The 24175-nt window shown below is 36.2% G+C and overlaps 1 protein-coding gene across 2 annotated transcripts in view; it reads left to right on the top strand.

Moving 5' to 3' along the window:
- Positions 1–22036, top strand: part of APPBP2 (amyloid beta precursor protein binding protein 2) — a 70947-nt gene extending 48911 nt beyond the window's left edge. For both annotated transcript variants that reach the window (XM_082678212.1, XM_082678213.1), the window contains exons 5-13: positions 2270–2438; positions 6190–6279; positions 7521–7588; positions 7668–7773; positions 8475–8599; positions 11234–11319; positions 13025–13215; positions 14587–14752; positions 17034–22036. In XM_082678212.1, coding sequence (XP_082534338.1) covers positions 2270–2438; positions 6190–6279; positions 7521–7588; positions 7668–7773; positions 8475–8599; positions 11234–11319; positions 13025–13215; positions 14587–14752; positions 17034–17287 — 1255 coding nt within the window. In that variant the 3' untranslated portion in view covers positions 17288–22036. The remainder of the gene's footprint in view (positions 1–2269; positions 2439–6189; positions 6280–7520; positions 7589–7667; positions 7774–8474; positions 8600–11233; positions 11320–13024; positions 13216–14586; positions 14753–17033) is intronic.
- The last annotated feature ends 2139 nt before the right edge of the window (positions 22037–24175 follow it).

The following is a 24175-nucleotide window of genomic DNA, read 5'->3' as shown; positions in this document are numbered from 1 at the left end:
TCATTAGATCAGCAATTTGACTGTCAAGTGATATTGTCTCTTTATTCTGTATGAGTATACTTACTTTAGCATGAAAAGTTGCCTGTATACAAAACATATTTTTTCTACTTTTATATTTCTGCTTTAACATATAAATCTAATCAACTCACCATTCTAGAGTTGCCTGATAATTATATTTATTTCTTCTTTAAGTTGAAATTTTGTAATATGAAAGATACTCCATTCAGATTTTTTTTGGCCACACTGGGTCTTCGTTGTGGTGTGCAGATTCTTCTTCATTGCGGTATGCGGGCTTCTCTGGTTGTGGCGTGTGGGCTCAGTAGTTGTGGTGTGCGGGCTCTCTGGTTGTGGTACTCGGGCTCCAGAGTGCTCAGGCTCAGTAGTTGTGGCATGCGGGCTTAGTTACCCTGCGGCATGTGGGGTCTTAGTTCCCCGACCAGGGATCGAGCCCACGTCCCCTGCATTGGAAGTCTGATTCTTAATCACTGGGCCACCAGGGAAGTCCCCAGAACTTTTTATTAACTTCAATACTGTATTATTTTATTTGAGGGCTTTAGTCTTTTCTAAAAGCAGGTAACTGTATTGTGAGTGTTGGGAGGATACACAGTGGCATTGTGTAATATTTGCTACCTTATTGAATAGTACTGATAATTTAAAATTACTCTCTTTTAGAATAGACTGGTGGCTGCCAAGGGGGGAGGGGAGCGGGAGAGGGATGGATTGGGAGTTTGTGATTAGCAGATGCAAACTGGTATATATAGAATGGATAAACAACAGGTCTTACTGTATAGCACAGGGAACTATATTCAGTATCCTGTGATTAAACCATAATGGAAAAGAATATGAAAAAGAATGTGTATATATATGTATATATGTATAACAGAGTCACTTTGCTGTATAGCAGTAATTAACACAACATTGTAAATCAGCTGGACTTCAATTTTTAAAAAAGTAAATTAAAAGTACTCTCTTTTTTCTCACTGTACAATGGAATGATAGACATCAGAAGATTGTTAAGAGTGTTTCTCATCTTGGGTCATTGATCTGTTAATATTTTTGGAATAGATATAAAAATTAGATTTTAAGTATCTGGGTTTTATTTAATACTCCTGAAGAATGCTTCCTAACCTCTTCATACTTGGTTTTCTTTTTTTAATACTTGGTTTTCTTTTAAATTACGTTTATATTTTGTTCCATCTCAGGGCTGAGCATTTTCAGAAAATTGTCATGATACATGGACATAATGTTTAGCATGATATATGGACATAATGTTTTAGCCAACATTATAATAGATACATAAATATATGTCCAGTCCTCACTCTGTTCTCCTGTCTTGTATGGTCTGTACAGATGTATAGTCTGTTGCTATCTTGACCTCATTCTGACCTAAAGCATTTTACTACTCTTACATATCACTAGGTAGCATGGTTTTGGGACTTCCCTGGTGGTCCAGTGGGTAACATTCTGCACTTCCAGTTCGGGGTGTCCGGGTTCGATCCCTGGTTGGGGAACTAGATCCCACATGCATGCTGTAACTATGAGTTCACATGACGCAACTAAGAGTCCGCATGCTGCAACTAAAGATCCCACGTGCCACAACTAAGACCCAGTGCAGCCTAAATAAATAAATATTTTTTAAAAACCAACAACAACTAGATAGCATGGTTTTACAGATACTTTGTGTAAAGAATTCTGTATTTTTCCACCATAGAGGATAAAGGTTATAAAAGAAAGAACTGGCAGTACCACTATTTTCAGTGAACTTATCTTACTGGAAAGATAAGTAAAAACAACTTTTATGAAGCAACATAAAATGAGTGGTAACTGATCAAGGGTTGCACGAATATACTAAAAAAAAGAATGGAAAGTAATGGTAGGTAATAGAATTTCATGTTGATTTTTATTGTCTTCATTGTTTTCCAAATTTTTTATAATGAAACTGCATTACTTTGGGATTTGGAACAAAAAGAATTAAGTGATAAATGTAGCACATGGTAAGTCACAAATACACAAAATATTTAGAGAAGATAAGGAATCAAAGTTGGATGAGATAACCATAGGTAGCTTTCTGGAACGAGCATATACTTTTTTCTGTGCATTAGTTGGTCCCAGCTTCAGCTGGATGGTTGTTTTCCAGTGCTGCCTCATTCCTTCTGTCTCGCGACCTTAACTCATTTGGGTGCTACATAGTGATCAGTAAGAGGTTATCAGTTCTCCCATGCTGGAAATAGCTATCAGAAATAGAGTAATGTTATTTGTGCTGCTGCAGATTGCTTCATGTGCGAAATGGAAACTGCAAATATCATTTGGGTGAAGAAACATTTAAGTTAGCTCAGACATACATGGATAAACTCTCAAAACATGGCCAGCAAGCAAACAGAGCTGCACTCTATGGAGAACTGTGTGCACTCCTATTTGCAAAAAGTCACTATGATGAGGTGAGTGTTTTGAAGAACATTTCACTGTGACCAGTAAGTATCTGTGAAACAAAAGATAAATCGTATAATGTCATACTTGTTTTAATAGATCTCATTTTGACATATTAGGTTTACTTAAAGCAATATACATTTGTAATGGAATATTTTAAATTAGGCAAAAGGATTATTCTGTGAGATGGATTTTAAACATACATATACAGTTTAGAGCCTGTTTTTGTTTTTAATTTGACCAAATGTATCTCTGCATAAATTATTTTGAGGGCATGCTCTATTAAATGAACCTTTAATAGGTGCTTTTTTATTGGATGTGTAGCTCTGGGTGAATTCTCATAACTTGAAGGCATTCATTTCAGTGGGAACCTAGATTTTATTTATACTTTATTGCATTGTTTTGCTTCTGTCTCTTCATTATGAGAAAGATAGCCTCATTCTTGGCTTTATACTGTTAAATTAAGGCTTTGGAGCTAATGAATACATAGTTGAGAAGTGAGCTGTGTAAGCTTAACTCCTTTATTTATGGAAGAATATCATAATTACTTTATGCTGTCAGATAGCTGTCATTTAGCTTTCATATTTTAAAATTATCCCTATCTCAATTTTTACCCTGTAATATAAATATGTGTATGTTCCATATTTAAAAGAAAGTCACCATTAGAAGTGAAACTGGAGAATTCTAGAATAATTGTGAAGTGATGTTTACAATCCCAGTGCTAGGATCATCCTGCTTTTAATATCTAAGAGGTATCATCAGGGAATGCATTTGTTGAATCGTATGGTGAGAGTATAAGTTTTTTAAGGAGCTGCCAAACTGTCTGTACCAGTGTACATCCCACCAGCGGTGAATGAGAGCTCCTGTTGCTCCATATCCTTGCTAGCATTTGGTGTTGTCAGTGTTTTAGATTTTTGCCATTCTAATAGGCATGCCTCATTGTTTACATTAACTATTTTTGAAAGCTTAACAATTCATTATAAGATGAGTAAGTTCTGAGGATCTAACGTACAGTGTGGTGACTATAGTTAATACTGTATTGTGTATTTGAAATTTGCTAAGAGTAGATCTTAAGTGTGCTCATCACACACAAAAAAGGTAACAGGGTGAGGTGATGGATGTGTTAATTAGATTGTGATAATCATTTCACAGTGTATATGTATATCAAGTCATCATGAACACCTTAAATATATACAATTTTTATTTGTCAGTTATACGTCAATAAAGTTGGGGGGAAATTTTTTTAAGTCGTTAAGTGTATGTGTTAAAATCTAAAATCCTTATCAGCATGCCTCAGTTTTCTCAGGAGGTTTATGTAAGTTCTTCGGTTATTTTTGATGCTGAGTTGCTGTGTCTGCTGAACTCGTTCTGTCGATGGATTATTTTGCCGCCCCTTTTATGCAGACTATTCCATAGCTTATTGACCCAGATATAGAATTTGGCCCCTTTCTATGATTTCCACACACCAGAAACAAAGAACCCCATTCACAGAGGGCCTTTGTGTGGATAGCCTTTACTAGAAATGAGAATGAAGTAAACAGCAACAGTTCAAGTATTAGAAATACCTACCTTAAAAGTTCTTCTGGGAATTGCCTGGCGGTCCCGTGGTTAGGGCTCAGTGCTTTCATTGCCGGGGTCCCGGGTTCAGTCCCTGATTGAGGAGCTAAGATCCCGCAAGCCGCATGGTACACCCAAAAGAAAAAAAAAATTCTTCAGGTGCCCCACCATCTTTTTATCTCTCTGCATGTGTCCTCCTCATCTTGGCCATCTCTGTTTCCTCTTTCATTGTTTCTTTTCATCCTTGTTTTTCATACTGCCCTGCATCCTTCTTTCTGTTCTATAAAGTGAGTCATGTCTTGCCATTTTTTACTCATGTACTCAGCTCCAGACCCACCTTAATATGTCCAGACTCACTGATGTATTCAGTGGAAGAAAAGTACCTTTTATTCACCAGTTTCCACTTTCTTTCTTTCTTTTTTTAATATTTATTTTTATTTATTTACTTATTTTGGCTGCACTGGGTCTTCATTGCGGCACTCAGGATCCTTGCTGCAGCGTGTTTAGTTGCGGCATGCGGGCTCATAGTTGCCTCATGTGGGATCTAGTTCCCTATCCAGGGATCGAACCCAGGGCTCCTGCATTGGGAGGGCAGAGTCTTACCCACTGGACCACCAACGAAGTCCCACCAGTTTCCACTTTCTTTACTAGGCAGTTACTATTTAATTGACGGTTATTTTCTTTCTGAACATTTGAATTGGGGTGTCGTACTGTGTCCTATTCATGATCTTTGCAACTCGCCCATTCATGAGGAATATTTAAGTCTATAGATGTTTCTTGGATAATCTCGATAGTTTATAAATTTGTCGTTGTATCTACAGAAAAGTACACAAATCTTGAGGATATATCAATAGTTTGATGAATTATCACCATATTCTGTTATTAGTCCATGTAGGCTAGGTTATGCTAAGGTAGTATCAACCTCTAAACAGCACTGACTTGGAATAAAGAAGTTTATTTCTTGCTCATGCTACATCCCATCTTGGGATCTCTGTGGCTCTGCTTAACATCCCCTCTATACTTTGATCAAAACCCTGCGTTGTGGAACAGCCTGTATCTAGAACATTACCAGCCTTGAGCAAAGGCAGAAGCATTATGGGGAAGGGATTACTGGTTCTTAGAGCTTTCTCCCAGAAATGCCATGTTTCAACTCTGCTTATATTTTAATTAATATTTTGGCTAAAGGAACTCACATAACCATTCTCGTCTTTAATGTGGAAGGGAACTTTATCTTTCCCCGAGGAGGGGCAGTAAATATTTTAAAAGCAGTATTACTTACAACTTACCATAGATTTTACCTTCTTATTCTGGAACAAAATCAGCTTATTTAGTATCTTACAAACAAATCAGGTTTTTTGGCCTAAATCTCATATATTTCCTTTTTGTATCAAAATTGCTTCTGAATAGCTACATCTTTTAGGTGGAATGGAAGAGATGGAAGCTTACAGAGGAAAACAAATGTTTACTTTGTAATATTTTCAATTTGTTTTCCCCACATTTTTTGTGATCCCTTCATAATATTATTTTGTTTCTTTGAAGCAGTTCTTACTATCTATAAAGTAATTTATTTTGCTTTTTTCCCCCACTAAGCACTAGGAGACGAAGGACATTTTCTGTTGTGCTCCCCAGTAGATACCTATGTGCCAGCACATTGCCTAGTACTTAACCTCTCTGCACCTCGTTTTCCTATAATAATAGTACATATCTCAAAGGGGTGTTGTGTCAATTAAATGTGTGTTAGTGCACATTAAGTGCTTAGAACAATAATTGGCACAAAGTAAGCACTCAACTAAACAAGCAATTAAGATACAAAATAATAAGTGTTACAGTAGGGGAAGGAAAGTACAGGAAACCGAGTCTAGGGCTGAAACCTGAAGGACAACTTAGGTGGTTTAAGGGGTCGGAGGGCGGAGGGGAATGTATTTTAAGGCAGAGGGAACAGTATGTGCAAAGTCTTCTGGGCCACAAAGAACATGCAGAACATGCCTCTGATTTCCTGAATATGTGTCACATATCCAAAGAAAAATGTAACAAACTTATACTTTCAAGAAGACTCAGCCTCTGAGAGAAAATTTTAAGTGTAAATATTTTATATGTGTTCTTATTCAAGTACTTGTAAGCTTGCAGGAAAAATTCATAATCACTTCATTAAATATTGTCAATTTGATATATCACAGGTTTTGCTCTTCTGTAAATATTTTTTAGGCATACAAATGGTGCATTGAGGCAATGAAAGAAATCACAACAGGTTTACCAGTCAAAGTCGTGGTGGATGTTTTAAGACAAGCTTCTAAGGTGAATATAATGTTGAAATTATTAAATGGATTATAGGATTTAGTAAGCTTTAAATTTGTGTAAATTAACCTACTATTTAACAAATCAGGTATTGCATACTCATGGATAACAAAGTCTATTTTCTAAGTTTCTCTGCTCAGTTTTAGAAGTCTGGCTTCTTTCTTAAACCTTTACAGCAACCTGAATTCCTTTTGTCATGGTTGTATAGGCTTTCGTCACTTTTCTCCTAAAAAATAGCCTGGTATTAAATCTTTTAGTCACAGTATTGGCAGTGTCACAGTGTGATAGCTTTTTTTTCTTGACTTGGTAGGCAATACTTATTTGATTTTTACTCTAGTTTCTTCTTACTCTGTAAAAAAAAATGCATTAAGTCTTTGAAGCCATTTAGTAATATTTAAAAATTGCTGCTTTGGTACACTGAGGCTTTGAAGCACTGATGTACTTTTCAGATATACTCTTTCTACCCAGAGGTTTTTCAGTTTTGAATATTCCATTTTGGTTGGTTTTACTTATGGAAATTTCAATTAGAAGAATTATTCTAAAATTATAGATTTAGAAGAGTTTAAGATTTCTGCGAAATTTATGAAATAAGTCATTTTAGAGCAAGTAAACAGCATAAATATTCAGGTCATTATTAGAGCTAGAAGAGACATTAATATGTTTTTAATTAATTTAAAACATTGAATATACATTTAATATAAAGACAGCTTAATATATATGCAAGATTTACATTTCTGTATGCAAATAATATTTACAGTTAAAGACTACTGGCTGTCTCATGAATCAAAATATTTTAAGAAGTAATAGGAGTACTTGGAATTCTGTGCATTTAAAAGTTATTAGATGGAAAACTACAAAATAGTTGTAAGCCACCGTAGAACGGGGATATAAATAAGTACCTTAGAAAATAATACGGTGAACCCTCCCCACCTCTGTTTTAATAATATGTAAGGATGGGAATATACCAGCTTTTTAAGGTAACTTTGTTGTAACAGGTTTGTTCTGGGCATGACTATCAAAATTTTAAGTTTTGTAATTTCCCAGGGTATGTACAGATCTGTTTATAATGGAATTTTCAAATACTTGGAAGGAAAGAAATTACAAATAGAACCATTCTATTTATGTTTGAAGATGCTTTTTTCAACCATTATAGTTTGACTATATCAGTATAAGCTATACTTGTTTCAACACACTAATTAATTGTTTCAGAGTTATTTAACAATTTTTCACTTTATCTTTAGGCTTGTGTTGTAAAACGTGAATTTAAGAAGGCAGAACAGTTAATTAAGCATGCAGTGTATTTGGCACGGTAGGTGATTGTTATTAAAAATACCATTTCAAATTGTTTCTTTCTACTTTATATCCTAATAGTTTTTATCTTTTTATAGGGATCATTTTGGATCCAAACACCCAAAGTATTCTGATACACTGCTAGATTATGGGTTCTACTTACTCAATGTAGATAATATCTGTCAGTCTGTTGCAATTTATCAGGTATGTTAATAGTTACACTTTTTTTCTTTCAACCTAAATTGACTTGCTGACCTGTAATTTGTGATGTATAAACCACTGTCTAAAAATAACTCTTTCTGAGCCCTTCCTCATATATGGTACTCCATTATTTTACTAAATAGTACCTAGAAGGCTTAAAACTTAATGTTTTAGGAATTAAAGAGTATCATCCAGGAAAAAAGTTCGGGGGTTGTGGGTCAGTATTTAAGAGTAGTTTTCCATTTTTCATTTACCGAGATGATGGCTTGTCTTTGTTGTTGATTTATCTCAAATCATTATAGCTGCCTTTGTAGTAGCAAGGAGGCTTGATAGCAATTATTTTAGGCCTTATCTCAGTCCGTCTCAGGAAAATGATGTGTTATGCCATCACTCTGGACAAGGTATCCTTGATTTTATAGTGTACTTCCGAAGAGGTCATAGAGAAAAACACTAATGTAATTCCTAAGACATGTGAATGATTTTATTATTAAGCCATTGCCTTTTAAGTCAAACTTACTCTTTAGAAAATCAGGCTGTAGGTGAATTTTATGTTCTGTTGTGATTTAAATACAGCAGGACTTTTTTCAAAACTGATGGGATTGAGTATATAGAATCTATATTTAAATTACTAGGATGCTTAATTTAACTGGGTAGTGTCTTTTAAGGATTCACAGTATTACCAGTTATTCTCATGACTCTTTCAGGCAGCCCTTGACATTCGGCAGTCAGTGTTTGGTGGCAAAAATATCCATGTAGCAACAGCTCATGAAGACTTGGCTTATTCTTCTTATGTTCACCAGTATAGCTCTGGGAAATTTGACAATGCACTGTAAGTTCCACTTTCCTTTTCAGTGAGGGATTAAATACTGTTGCTATATTTTGTTTTGTTTTTTCCTAGTGCAATACTTTTCAGTGTATCTTATGGATTAAATTTGATCTCCTGGAACTTGAACAAGATACCTAAAATGTTCTTGAAGTCATTTAAAATCATATCAATTTATAAGCCATTTGTTTAGATCTTATGTGGTTTAATGTTGAGACATAGATCTCCATATAGAATACGACTTATTTTTTAAGTGTCTCCTTCAGTAATTTTTCTTTGACTAATACAGTAGTGTCTGGTTAAATGACAGACTTAACCTAAAAACTTGCTCATAACATGCAGAAATACTGAATAATGTAACAATCATCTTTTTAAATGCATAACTGAGCTTGTAAGATAGAGAAGAAATCCCCAAGGGCCAGTAATGGACTAAAATCCAAAAAGGGTAGGCATGAACTACAGTATGAGTGTTCTGGGGTGGAAAGGCTTGGAAGGCTTAGAAGTTTCTGTAACCTTGGTTGAACAGCAATCCTGGGTTTAAGAGACAAGGCATTTAGCCCATAGGAAGCTGTGGCTTAGAAGTGAAACCCTCACATGAAGCCAAGATCAAGGCTACACCCTCGGAGAAAGAGTAGACTAGGGGAAAAAACTGCCCACTGGCAAGAGAGGTGACATGGAAATTTGTCCAACTTAAGTTGGGCCCTCAGTTGAAAAAAAAAGGAGCCTCACAGGGATATTTATAATTTATAGATGTCTACGTTGTGTTTGGGCATCATGCATGCAGGAACCCCCAAACTGAGGGAAACATTAAGAAGCACGTTGGGACTGCTAGTTCTCCTGGGATGCTTTTCAGGAGAAAATGCAAAACTCTTGGAAATAATTAACCTTCCGTCCAAGCCATACAGACTTCCCATAGATCTAGCTGTACCTGAGATGAACTCATCATAAAAAATATTTAAATAAGGGAACATTTCCCCCATGGGTGAGTCAGCAGACATAATGATCAAGATTAGAACACTAGAAATATCAGTTAACAGAACTTTATGGCTGATACTATAAAGTAAGGTTTCTTAAATGTTTAAAGATATAAAACGGGTTGGCAAACTATGGCCTGAAGGCAAAATAAAGGTTTATTGGAACATAGCAGTGCTCATGCACTCATGTATTGTCTATGGTTGCTTTTATGCTGTAACAGCAGAGTTGAGTAGTGGGACAGAGTGTAGCCGCATAATCTGAGATATTTACTATATGGCCCTTTACAGAAAAAAATGTGCTGGCGCTGATATAAAAGAAGAAATCAGTAATATTTTGGAGGGAAAATGAAGGAAAAAAGGCAGATTTAAAAATAAAACAACTGAGGGAACTATACTCAGTATTTTGTAATAACCTATAAGGGAAAAGGAATCTGAAAAAAATATATATATGTATGTATAACCGAATCACTTGGCCATACACCTGAAACTAACACAACATTGTAAATCAACTATACTTCAATTAAAAAAATAAAACAACTGATACATCCTACAGCATGAATGAACCTTTAAAACATTGTGCTAAGTGAAAGCAGCCAGTTACAAAGGACCACATATTGTATAATTTCATTTATATGAACTCTCTAGATACAGGCAAACAAGTAGAAACAGAAAGTAAGTTGGTGGTTGCCTAGGGCTGGTGGAGTTGGAGGAAAACGAAATGACTCCTAAAGGGCACAAGGTTTCTTTCTGAGGTGATGAAAATATTCTGAAATTAATCGTGATGGGTACATAACTCTGTAATATACTAAAAACCTTCAATTGTACACTTTAAATGGGTGAATTGTGTTGGTATGAATTGTCTTAATAAGCACTTTTATTACAAAAACCATTATAATAGCTGGAATTGGAAAATAGTCATTGACATTAAAACTCAGTAGACAAGTTAAACAGCAGATTAGACACAACTAAAGAGACAGTGAACTGGAAGACAGATCTGAGAAAACTAATGATTACCTGGAAGCTGGGAATAGAAGGCGTGGAGTTGTTTGAGATTATCTGGCAGATAAAATAGACAAACAGCTTGCTTTCTGTTTGAGGAGATGGGCCATGAACAAATAACCAAACATGTCAGGTGAGAATACATGCTATGAAGGAGAATAAAGTAAGCTGAGAGTTTAAAGCGTGATGGTAGATTTTTTAGGGTCTTTTGTATAGGCTGGTCTGGAAAAACTTCAGTGTGGGTAAGCCATGTGGATATTTAGGGGACAGCCATTACAGAGAGACAGTAAAGTGAGCGCAAGAGTCATAGGTGAGCACGTGCTTTACATGTTCAGAAAACTGCAGTTCCTGTGTGCCTGGAAGGAAAAGAGGGGATTGTTTCTGAGAATGATAGGAGATGAGGTCAGAGAGGTAGCCCAGTGAAAGATCATATTATATTGAGCCTTAGGCTGTGATAGCAACTTCACAGTTGATTCTGAGGGAGATGGGAATCCACTGGGTGTTTAAAAGTTCAGTCTACAAAAGATTGGAACTTTAAAACAAAAAAAAAACTGGTCCTTTTCCACAGATAGTTTTAGAAATTCAGTATTATAAATTGTGATTTTTTTAATGCTTAAATTATTTGTAACTTAAAAGAAATGCCAGAGTATATCTATCTGTATTGCAGATTTCATGCAGAAAGAGCTATTGGTATCATTACCCACATCCTACCTGAAGATCATCTTCTTTTGGCTTCTTCAAAGAGGGTGAAAGGTACCCTTTGTAATCTAGTCTCTCATATATATATATATATATATATATATATATATATATATATACACACATGTATGTATGTTTTTTTTTTAAGATTTCTTTTGCTGTCAATTATAATAGATGTCTACTCTCTGATAACTTTAAAATCGATGGTATATGGTATAAAATAGGGGTATTTGTTTAGTTCCTCAGGATTAGACTGCATATTACTAAAATAGCCAATTCACTGATTTAAAGTATTTGCCTACAACTCTAAGAATTTACAGTGGTTCATAATGAAAGGTTGTTCACATCTCTCATATAACATTGTTAATAGGCCAGAATACATTTCTTTTGCCTCTTTCTTTACCTTTTCCTACCTTCCTTCCTCTCTTTCCTTTTACTCATTCATTCAGTCAGTCAGTCCTTTCTTTTGAGGAGAGGATGGAAGAATCACAAATTATTACCGTGCAGTGACAAGGGTAGGAAACTGAAGATGGGTTTTTCTCATACCTTCAGTTTTATCATGCAAGCTTCTGAAACTCAGTTTCATATCAGGTTACCCTTAATGTTGTAAGGCTCTTACCACATACCACTTTCTTCTTTTCTTATTAACTCTTCTGCAAATCACTACCAAGGCTTTCATTTTGCCAACATGATTGGGTCACCCATGTGGTAATTCCATGCATGTTGGATAACTTTTACCTTAATTCTGGAACTGGGTTTTACCTCCCCTCTAGGTTTGCATTTTTAAAGTCATGCAAGTAATACACGATTAATGTCAAAAATTAAAAGTTAGAAAAGAGAAAAAATTAAGTTACCTGAAATCTCATCGATCCAGAATCAACATTTTGGTGAATATTCTTTTAAACTTTTCTTTCTTCAAATGCTGAAATGAGTGAATAATTTTTTTTAGTTCTGTAATCTGCTTTGTTCAATTAATATATTATCAACATTTTCCCATTTCAGTACATGTAGGTATATATCTTTTTTTCTAATGTTCTTAACCTCACCTGTCTTATTGGACCTTTAAATTGTTCTTTAACCTTTTGTTGTTTAAAAATGCTACAGTGAACTAAATCTCTTTTTACTTTTGTGCACATGGACAATTTTCCTAGAAATAAAATTGCCTGGGAAAAGAATATGTGTTTTTAAGACTTTAAATGGAATTTGAGGGTCTTGAATGTGACTTTGAAGTTAAATTATCTTCTTGACTGGTTTGAGTGGTCAAGTGAGTTAGGAGGAAACCAGTTCTTTTAGTTGTATTTGGTTAAAGGTTATATAATTTACAAAGTGTGGTTTCAAAATTTTCAGCAGTGCTTAGGTACTCCTTGACAACTTTTTCACAACTTTAAAAAATTTGCCTCTTTATTCTTGTCTTCCTTGTATTTGCTTAAACAACAAATTCACATCAGCAAAGCATAACAGGTCTGGTAAAATAGAGAGTAATTCTACAAAATAATTTGTTGTATACCATTGTTTTTCTTAAATTTGAAATTCATTATACTGTGCAAAATAGAATGACCAAAAGTGTATTTTTTCATTAAAATGGAATACTTTCATCTTTACCAGTTCTGTGGCATGGGATATGGTTTATGGTTCTAAACCATAAGCATATAAAAGTATATACAACTAACATCTGTAAAATTTAGTTTTAAATTTTATGTTCTGATTAGCTTTGATACATGGTTTGGAAATGCACTAATTTTATTGCCTTCTTATTCAGCACTTATTTTAGAGGAGATTGCAATTGACTGTCATAATAAAGAAACTGAACAGAGGTTGCTTCAAGAAGCTCATGATTTGCACCTGTCTTCACTCCAGCTAGCTAAAAAAGCTTTTGGGGAATTTAATGTACAGACTGCAAAACACTATGGAAACCTTGGAAGACTTTATCAGTCAATGAGAAAATTTAAGGTTAGAAGCACATTTTACTATATTTTTCTCTCTCTAAATAATCTTAGGTAATAAAGTATAATCTTAAATAATAAGTAAATCTTAAATAATGCTTCTTTAGTAATCTTAAATAATAAGGTATACATTTATTATACTCCTATATTATTTCACATAAGAATTGAGAAAATGGCTAGTATAAAACGACAGGGGCTTCCCTGGTGGTGCAGTGGTTAAGAATCCACCTGCCAATGCAGGGGACGCGGGTTCAAGTCCTGGTCTGGGAAAATCCCACATGCCACGGAGCAGCTAAGCCCGTGAGCCACAACTACTGAAGCCTGCGCGCCTAGAGCCCATGCTCCGCAACAGGAGCAGCCACTGCAATGAGAAGCCTGCACACCGCAACGAAGAGTAGCCCCCTCTCGCCTCAACTAGAGAAAGCCCGCGCGCAGCAACAAAGGCCCACCGCAGCCAAAATTCATAAATAAATAAAAATAAATAATTTTTTTGAAAAAGACAGTCAAAATATAAATAAAATTCAAAAATACAGACCCTAGAAAAATAAATATATCAAACCATAAAGACTAAAACAGTTATTATAGTTAGACTTAAAACATAGCTCTTAGCTAGTAGTTTAAGTTAGACTTAAAACATAGCTCTTAGCTAGTAGTTTAAGTTAGACTTAAAACATAAGCTCTTAGATAGTAGTTTAAGTACAGCACTTAGCAGAATGCCTGCCACGTAATAGGTATGTAAGAAATATAAGATATTGCAAGTGTTATTAATTGTAGTGATGATAAAAATTTACTGAATTTAGTTCCCTTTTAGAATTTTGGGTCATAGATTCTTATTGTCCATTACAGGGTCACAATAAGGAAGGGATGAGAGTTACTGCTTAAGACATTCATTTTTATCTAAAAATCAGTTTACACATTTCTCAATTAACCTGAATTTGGTTTGTTGGAATAAAAATCGTCAAAACTCCAAAAAATAAAATAAAGTGTACTTCTATGTAAAATAACATACTATAGTGTAGAGTTTCTTAACAAGGTTCAGTTAAATTTTAGAGTGTATTAACTGAAAGAAGAAATTTTCATTTTAGAATATTTTGATGTTAATTTCTTCTAACAATTTTTTATTACAAGGACAGGTTTTCTTTTGTCATTTTGGTATACGACACTATTACTTTCATCAGCTTATGTGCACAGCTTCCCCAAACCAGTAAGGCTTCCCGTAGGCAACTTTTGGAAGAATATAGTGTGTTCTCTGATCAGATTACCTTATGCCATCCATAAGACGTCTTTGGCATTTAGAAGAATCTTACTCATGGGGTAAGAATTGTTGACATAAGAAAAACTATAATCTAATAGTTAATACACCTTAATTGTTTTTCAGGAAGCGGAAGAAATGCACATCAAAGCAATTCAGATTAAAGAGCAACTTCTTGGTCAAGAAGATTATGAAGTAGCCCTTTCAGTGGGACATCTGGCTTCTTTATATAATTATGACATGAATCAGTATGAAAATGCTGAGAAACTTTATCTGCGATCTATAGCAATTGGTATGTTACTTTAAAATTTTCTTAGTCAATTGATTAGAGATGAACGTGTCTTATATGTTGTATAGGGAAGTGTTATTATTAAGACTTAAATGAGTTTAGAGCTGCTAAGGATATCCAGAAACCACTCAGAAATCATCTGAAACATTTTGCTAAAGATTATTTATTGATGTTGAAGCCACTAGTAAGAAATATGACAGTAGGGTGTCAAGTAAAGGCAAAAGTAGTTATTTTTAAATATTTGTGTAAACACTACCCCCAGCCCATCCTCTCCCTTCTTCTAATTTTAACATAGACCCAGTTTGCCTGTTTTTTAACTTGATATAAATGAAATCATACAATGTATATTTTTATATGCCTGGTTTCTTTTGGTGAACATCAATTGTGAGATACATCTGTGTTGTTCATATCACTGTTGCTTGTTAATTTCCAGTGCTGTGTAATATTGTATTGGATTAGTATATCATTATTTAATCCATTCTACTGTTAATGGGTATTTGGAACATTTGAATTGTTTTCAGTTCAGCCCTATTACAAAATAAGATGCTGTGGTCATCATCTGAATGTTGTGCCTATTAAAACTCTTCCCCATTTTTATATTGACTTGTCTGTCATTTTCTTATTGGTTTATAGAAGTTCTTTATATACTTTGGATGTATCTGTTGGTTAAATGTGTTGCAGATAACTCTCACTCTACTGCTTCTTCCTTCCTTCCTCCCTCCCTCCCTCCCTTTCTTTCTTTTTTGATTGGTTGTACCGGGACTTAGTTGCAGCAGGCGGGCTCCTTAGTTGTGATGTGTGAACCCTGTCTTTTTTTAATTTTTTAAAATTTTTATTTATTTATTTATTTTTGGCTGCATTGGGTCTTTGTTGCTGCGTGCAGGCTTTCTCTAGTTGCGGCAAGTGGGGGCTACTCTTCGCTGCGGTGCATGGGCTTCTCATCGGGGTGGCTTCTCTTGTTGTGGAGCACAGGCTCTAGGCATGCCAGCTTCGGGAGTTGTGGCACGCAGGCTCAGCAGTTGTGGCTTGTGGGCTTCAGTAGTTGTGGCTCGCAGGCTCTAGAGCGCAGGCTCAGTAGTTGTGCATGGGCTAAGTTGCTCTGCGGCATGTGGGATCTTCCCGGACCAGGGCTTGAACCCGTGTCCCCTACATTGGCAGGCGGATTCTTAACCAAAGCACCACCAGGGAAGTCCACGTGCGAACTCTTGGTTGCAGCATGCATGTGGGATATAGTTCCCTAACCAGGGATCAAACCCGGGCCCCCTGCATTGGGAGCATGGAGTCTTAACCCACTGCGCCACCAGGAAAGTCCCTACTTCTTACTTCTTAATGGTGCCTTTCAAAGACCAGAAGTTCTTAGATATTAATGTAATCAAATATTGCTCTTTTCTTTTATGGTTAACACTTTTTGTATTCTGTTTAGGAAATCTTTTCCTACCCCAAAGTCATGGAGATACTCTTTTGGAAGATTATCTTCTGGAAACTTTATTTTACCATTCACATTTAGATCCACAGCCCTGAAATTGATTTTTGTTTATGGTGTAAGGTAGCAATCAAATCCCCCACCCCCTGCCTTTTTTTTCCTCCGTATGGATATACAGTTGACCAGGACCATTTTTTCAAAGGACTGTCCTTTCCCCTCTGCTGTGCTACCTTTGCCAATAAATCATATATTCATGTATGTGAGATTGCTCATTATCTATAACATATTACCTTGCTCAGTCCTGGAAGTCCCATATTTTCTGTGTATCTTTTTGCACAAATGTTCAGAGACATAAATATTTTATTTTCCCTTTTATACATAAAAGGTGGCAAACTCTTGGTACTTTTTTGTACTTCGCTTTTTTTTTAACTCAACAGTATACCCTATAAATGACTCCATGTCAGTTCATAAAGAGCTGGGAGCTCCCTCCTCTGTTTATAGCTGCATAGTATGCCTTGAATGGATGTTCCATAGTTGAGTGGATGTTCCATAGTAGATTGAAACAAATCTTCATTTGTTTCTACTATTTCGCACTTATAAACAATGCTGTAATAAATAGCCTTGTGCATATGTATTTTTCTACTGTTGAAGGTGCTGCCATTCTTTAGATCTCTTTTAAGTCCTAGAGGTAGATTATGGTTAGGACTATGTTGGTGAATGCTGATAAAAGAATTGAATCTATTCCTTTTAAGGGAATAAAAACGAAGCTACCTTATTTTAAAGAACTGAGCTTGTGTTGTGGAAACTACTTGTTATTTCATTATTTATTTGAGTTTTCTTTCTTTTTATGTTTACTTTCAGGGAAGAAACTTTTTGGTGAAGGCTACAGTGGACTAGAATATGATTACCGAGGTCTCATTAAACTTTACAACTCCGTTGGAAATTACGAGAAAGTGTTTGAATATCACAATGTTCTGTCTAACTGGAACCGGCTGCGAGATCGGCAGTATTCAGTGACCGATGCTCTTGAAGATGTCAACACCAGCCCCCAGTCCACTGAAGAAGTGGTGCAGTCCTTCCTGATTTCTCAGAATGTTGAGGGACCGAGCTGCTGAGGGAGGACCTCAGTTAACTAATTTACCTTTTCCCAGATTCCAGGGAATTCATACTGTGAAATCAAAATCATGTTGTTTTTTCGGGGCTGGAATTTGCATTGAAACACTGGTCCAGTCCATTGACCCTATTTGGGTGATCCCTATCTTGCAGAGTGTCCATAGGAATAAGCATATATTCAGTTATATTCAGCATGTACCGCATGTGTAAGTAATCTGGCCCATATTTTCAACCTAGTAGAACAAACAACAGGAATTTTTTTTTTCTTTTTAAAAAATAATTCATTTTGCAGAAAGCCTGAAAGAAAAATAGAACCCCTAAATAAAACTATTTAAGAGTTTAAAAGAGTTGCATTCTTATTATGTAAGGATGATTTTAACAACTTTTTAACATATAATTCTTCCTTGAGGAGGTATTCAATACTGTATTGTAAAGAAATTTTATGGGGAAAATCTTTATATGCAGTATAGAAAAGTTAACACAAGTACTAATAGAAGAGGGACATCCAGACTTAGGTTTGGCTACCTTACCCAGAGAAGTGGATACAACCACTCCAGAGCTCTGTTACAAGGGAAGGACTGTCAGATTCATCTGAACTGGACCAGTGTTGATCTGTAAGTAACAGGAAAGCTGATAAACCAGCAGTTCTAACTCTTTGGTTGTTTTGGTTTTGTTGTGTTTTTTTGGGGTACAAAAATGCAAGATGCTCTGATAGCGTTTGCTAACAGGACCAGGAGGATCTGAAAAGGACCAGCCTAATGTAGAAAGGGGTTATTTGGACCAGAAGCTTTAGATTATATTTTAGCCCCTGCCTATACTTTTATCAGTAGAATGATTTCATTTAGATGTATAATGAAAAGTGATCATGCAAAAGTTATATTCATGTAATAGACACCAAACTAGGGGAATTTGGCAATTTCAGTGGCATATTTTAGTCAAGGTACACAGATGGCAATGCCATAAGCAAGTCTATAAATATCTGCTGCAGCCATCTCCCTCATTTTAAATGTTACCCTAATAAGCAACACAGTTAGCAAGTATATTGGCTAAGAGTCATGAAATAGCTCATGTCCAGGTGGGAATTATAGGTTACTGTGTGGTTTATGGGGATTAATGGAAAAATGAATTCCGAAAAACAGCAAGTCTTCTTAGAAATCCTTCATGTTTATGGTAAATAATAGTGCAACTAGGTCATTTTATTTGAAATTCAAGAGTCAAGTGGAAAGATTCCCCTAATGATTTATCTATTTCACTAACTTGTCTTTCTGTTTATTGGGTTTTGATTTTTTTTTTTAAGCCAGTCAGGTTATTTAATGTTGAGGTAATATTCAAATTTGAGAAGTTGTGACATGTAGCAATCCAAGAAACAAAAAAGGTCTTTTGCTGTTACCTCAGTTCTTATTATAGTGGCCTATTTGGTGCCTCTATAGTTAAGAATCAGGGTTTTTCCCCCCTATTTTCAGGGGTTCATGACTTGGCTGTTAGAGATGTTGCTCCTGGCTAATGCTGGGAGTGGTCTGTGGGTGAGTGGATGTGTGCTGAATTTTGGTTTTCTTTTAACAGGCATGTTGGGGTGGGAGGGGGAAAAAATCTAAACTGTCCACCACATTGACTACAGAAAAAGTAATTGGAGATTCCAGATAAATTTGATTTTAAACACTTTTTTGGACTTCCTAAATACAACCTTGTTTAAAACTGTTATTTGCCGTCTTGTTAGTTATGAGCCGGTGTTTTTAAGTCCCCAAGTGGGCATTGACTAGGGGAGGTACCTAAAGAGATGAAGCAAGCCCAGACCCTAAGATTATAGCTATGCGATTTTGAAACCTGGGTTTAATCCTCAAATTGAATTATTTTTAATTTTGAAAAGAGTACATTGGCACACCTGCACCTCCCCCTTCCAGTTTATTACAATCTAATGCCAAGAGGCACCTCTTTATTAATTACCAAATAGTCTGTGTGACCAAGGACTAACATTTTTAAGTTACTCAGCTCTATCCTCATGGGCCTATATATTTAATACCTCCAAAGATACTTTAAGGATAGGCTTTGTACACTTTTGTTGGTTATTTAGAGTCCTGTGGTATGTTTGTGGTATAGGAATGTCATGGTAAATTGTTTTTCAATAAATATTTTGAAACTTATGTTTTCATATGAAGTTTTTTTTTTAATCTATATTTTTGGTTTTGTGCACATATAGCATTTCCTAGGATAAAATCAAGCAAATGACTTAAGGCCTCATCTTCTCTAATTCAGTCTGAACTCAGCTTAGCTCACTCAGTGATAAAGCAACATGATATTTAGAAGCCTAGGATCACAGGGTGATAATATTAAACAGCTGCCAGTTTTTCTTAAAAAAAAAAAAAGTCATTATTGGTAGTTCCCCCTTATTGCCACTGCTTTAATGTAGTTTTCTGTAAATCCATATACTTTGACTTAATGCAGACACTCTAGGTTGAGAAGAGAAATTGCCAGTTTCTGTTAGTGATATAACTTAATGTGCTATTATTTCTGGTTTTAATGAAGAATAACACCCTAATAATTTTTAAATGTGTGATTTATCCTTTCAGTAGGGATGTTTAGGATAAGTTAGGGAGGTAAATATCATCATGATTTTTGGGGTTAGACAAAATCTCAAAGCAAAGAATAAAATTACCTCACAATAGCCAGTTGCTTGCACAAACTTTTTATATATGGTGGGGTTGTGTGTCAGAAATCCTAGACCAACTTAAAAGATTTTTCTGGAAGTTCAGCAAAGTAATATTAAATAAGGGGCCTTTGGTCTCATCCTTTCCTGGCTTTCATTTTTTCTCTCTTACCCAGTCTTTTGGCTAAAGTTTGGTGCTACTCAAGTTGGGTGCATCAGGGAGCCCCGTAACATTCGTGAGCCACACAGGTGGTCGGTCACTCCTACGTTCAGTTTAGGAGAGCCAGTTGGGTTTTTTAGACCATAATTTTTATGGGTCCCCAAAGCTGACTTTGCCTGAAGCATTAAGACCCTTATTATCATCAAATTTTGCCTCTGTTCAGCAAAAAATGAACTCATTATTGCTTTGGGGTAATCCCCACACAGGTGTGCTTTCACTTGTGAAAATGAAAGATTTGACAAAGACCTTTGTTCTTAGCCTGTTAGAGAAGGGTTCATAATATTGTGAAAACCAGGTCCAGCGGCTGCAATCATAAATAATGAGAGTGCCATCTGGCTGCGCCTTATAGTGCAGACAGAATGCTGAACAGTAAACACATGCCTAGAACATGATTGAAGCTTTTGGCCATACTTTACAGATTGAAAGAATGGTTTGCTGAGTAGCAGGTAGAGGCTTTCACCGCTATCCAAAAGTAGAGCGTTCCCATGAAACCTCTTTAAGCCAAAACAGGTGAACAGCAGAGAGGCAGTTACCTTAGGACATGTCTTGCTAATGGATGCACAAAATAAATTGAGATAATGCACAGAAACTCGCACAGTTGTGGCTTGAAGCTGAGATACTGAGCGTAGTTCTAGGGGAGGAGCTTGGCAGTGCCACTCTCGCTCAGGGTGCCACTGCCTCTATAACAGCTGTCTGCAAAACAAGCGCTGCATGCTAATTTTGCTTTTCACCTTTTTTCGTAAGAGTGAAGATCCTTTTGGATTTTTTTCGGTTAGCAAAAACAGGTGCTAATGTAGGTCTTTCATAAAAGCAGAGTAGCATAAAGTGAACTTTCAGAAAGCAGAGGATACCTGTATTAACTGCTACTCAGTTTTGTTGGTTTTTTTCCCCTGAATTTGTAGCCTTGCTGCTTCCAAACTGTTCTTTTTCTGGATGGCAAAGTTACTACTGGAAAAATACTTATTTATAAGTAAAAACGTTTTTAAGAGTTTTATTTTTGCTTTAAGAATTAACATGTATATTTCACCTCTTGGCTTTGGAGGACCTCAGTTCTTGCTAGAAAATTCCTTTTTTTATCTGACATTTGAATTAATCTCCAGCTTGAACACTAGTAGTTGTATTGTCCACAGATCTCAGGAATGTTTTAGGCAGAAAACTGGTTTTACCCTGTTGGTGATCTGAAGGAGTGTGCTTTGGCATTTTTTAAAATAATGCTATTCTTTAATTACAGTCCTAGGCATCTATAGCATGAGTGGCCTTAGTGAGTTTTTTGAAGTGCACATTTTTTTTTCAAAAGTAAAATTTAAGATTAAAAATATATGCTATATATAGGTATCTAGAAAACTTGGTTTGTGGTGCACAAGTGTTGGATCACTAAATAACTTTGCAGGTACCATTTGTGTAACATTACTCATTTCTGTAGATTTCTTTTATGGGAAGATATGTTGCCATGGTAACTAAAACTTTTCAATTTAGTTCCACTTTTATGATGTGAATGAATGCTATGTTTTATTAAATATTACCAGGTCAGTACTATTTTTATACTTTACTAAGCAACAGGGGATTTTAGTTTAATAGACTCAAAAATCTCTTAATGAAACAAAAGCAAATCACTGTCAATTCTTTACATGAAAATCCCCACTAATAGTGCCACAGTAATTTCTATAGAAATACCTAAGGTCATTGATAGATTTTTTAAAGGCAGTTAATTCTTCATTGTGTCAGAATGACCTTTCATGTCATCCTTATCACAAACTTGTAGTGCCCACCATTATTTGTAACCATTAAACCATACTAAGTATGTTTGTAATCAGCATTGTGATATATTCTGTACTTGTATTGCTAAAAATGAATTATTGACTTAATAAATATAGTGTTCCTGCATTCATAGTGTATCTGTTTCCAATTTAGTTGTGCTCACTTTTGGTTGGGACTTGGGATTGTTGAAACATCACAGACTTTTTATTAGAGAACAGTGTGAGAGAAACTGTTGGAACTAGAACAACAGTGTTCTTGCTCAACAAAAGTGAGCTGTGTGGCAGAGAAGACACATGGTAACAGCATCTGGAGATGGTGCTCGTGAAAGTACTTTGGAAACGATAAGCACTGCATTAATGCAGGGGACTTTCTGATCTTTACAGAATTAATCACACCACTCTTTTCCCTAGTCTTCTAACTCTAAAAGGCTGAGAATGGGTGATGAGACCTGGTGAAGTTCTGCTGGTGACAATGGAGAAAACCCTGGGTGTGGGTTAGGGTTCAAGCCCTGCCTGTCAACAGTAGGAATTTGAGATATGTCATTATAAGCCTCTTTGTGTTTTATTTCCTCCTATGAATGGCGGGGTCACATTAGGTCTTTTTAAAAATCCACCATGAAACAGCATGAATCTAAAGCACTCAGGAAATGAAACGCGATTTTAAAAGATTACAAAGAAAATTGATCAACATTTAGACAAAATCCCACCTGCACTTGGAATAGTCAGCACTGACTTCGTCACCTGCCACCTTTGGTGATAATGAACTTTTTTTTTTTTGTCTGCGCTGTGCGGCTTGCAGGATCTTAGTTCCCCGACCAGGGATTGAACCCAGCCCTCCACAGTGAAAGCATGGAGTCCTAACCGCTGGACCACCAGGGAGTTCCCTGGTGATACTGAATTTAAATTTTTTTCCTTTTACATCTCCATGACTTTGAACATGCTATTTCCTCTGTTGTATGGAATGCCATTTCTTGTATAAAATCTCCCTCATCGAGCTGAAAGGACAAGGGAAGCTTTCCCTTAAAGCTTGAGTTGCCACTTCTTGGTACTTATGCAGCATTTTATTTAAAGCTTTGTTAAAGCCATTGTCATGATCATATGTACACCCACGTTCATAGCAGCATTATTCGCAATAGCCAAAAGGTGGAAGTAATCCAAATGTCCATCAATGGATGAACGCATAAAAAATGGATAAAAATGTGGTACATACATACAATGGAATGTTCTTCAGCCTTAAACAGGAAGGGAATTCTGATGCATGCTACAACATGGATGAACTTTGAGGGCATTATGCTAACTGATATAAGCCAGTCACAAAAGGGAGAGGAGAGCGAGTAAATACTGGATGGTTCCACTTACATGAGCTATCTAGAGGAGTCAGAAAGTAGAAGAGTGGTTGTCAAGGCTGGAGGGGAGGAAAATGGGGAGAGGCTGCTTAATGGGTGTAGTAGAGTTTCAGTTTTGCAAGATGAGAGTTCCGGAGATCAGTTGCACAACAATGAATATAATTAACAGTACTGTGCACTTAAAAATAGTTAAGATGGTTAAGTTTTATGAGTTCCCACAATTTTAAAAAATTTCTGGACAACTGCATAAAATAGTTAAGCCGGACAGGATATATAAAGTTTGAAAAGAATGTGATCACTTCCAGACAGTACCTTATTTTTTTTTAAAGGAGGGTTTTTTAAATATATAAATTTATTTATTTATTTATGGCTGCATTGGGTCTTCGTTGCGGTGCGCGAGCTTCTCATTGCGGTGGCTGCTCTTGTTGCAGAGCACGGGCTCTAGGCGCACGGGCTTCAGTAGCTGTGGCTCGTGGGCTCTAGAGTCCAGGCTCAGTAGTTGTGGTGCATGGGCTTCGTTGCTCCGCGGCATGTGGGATCTTCCTGGACCAGGGCTCCAACTCGTGTCCCCTGCATTGGCAGGCAGATTCTTAAACACTGCACCACAGGGAAGTCCTGGATTATTTTAAATCAAATCCAAGAATCATTGTTTTGTCTAGAAATATTTTACTGTTTATCTTTAAAATATAAAGACTTTAAAAATATGTAGGGCTTCCCTGGTGGCGCAGTGGTTGAGAGTCCGCCTGCCGATGCAGGGGACACGGGTTCGTGCCCTGGTCCGAGAAGATCCCACATGCCACGGAGCGGCTGGGCCTGTGAGCCATGGCCGCTGAGCCTGCACGTCCGGAGCCTGTGCTCCACAACGGGAGAGGCCACAGCAGTGAGAAGCCCGCGTACTGCAAAAAAAAAAAAATATATATATA

Source organism: Grampus griseus (assembly GCF_964374135.1).
Source record: "Grampus griseus genome assembly, chromosome: 20".
In the NCBI taxonomy this organism is placed as follows: Eukaryota; Metazoa; Chordata; class Mammalia; order Artiodactyla; family Delphinidae; genus Grampus; species Grampus griseus.
This window is presented reverse-complemented; position numbering and strand designations above follow the sequence as displayed.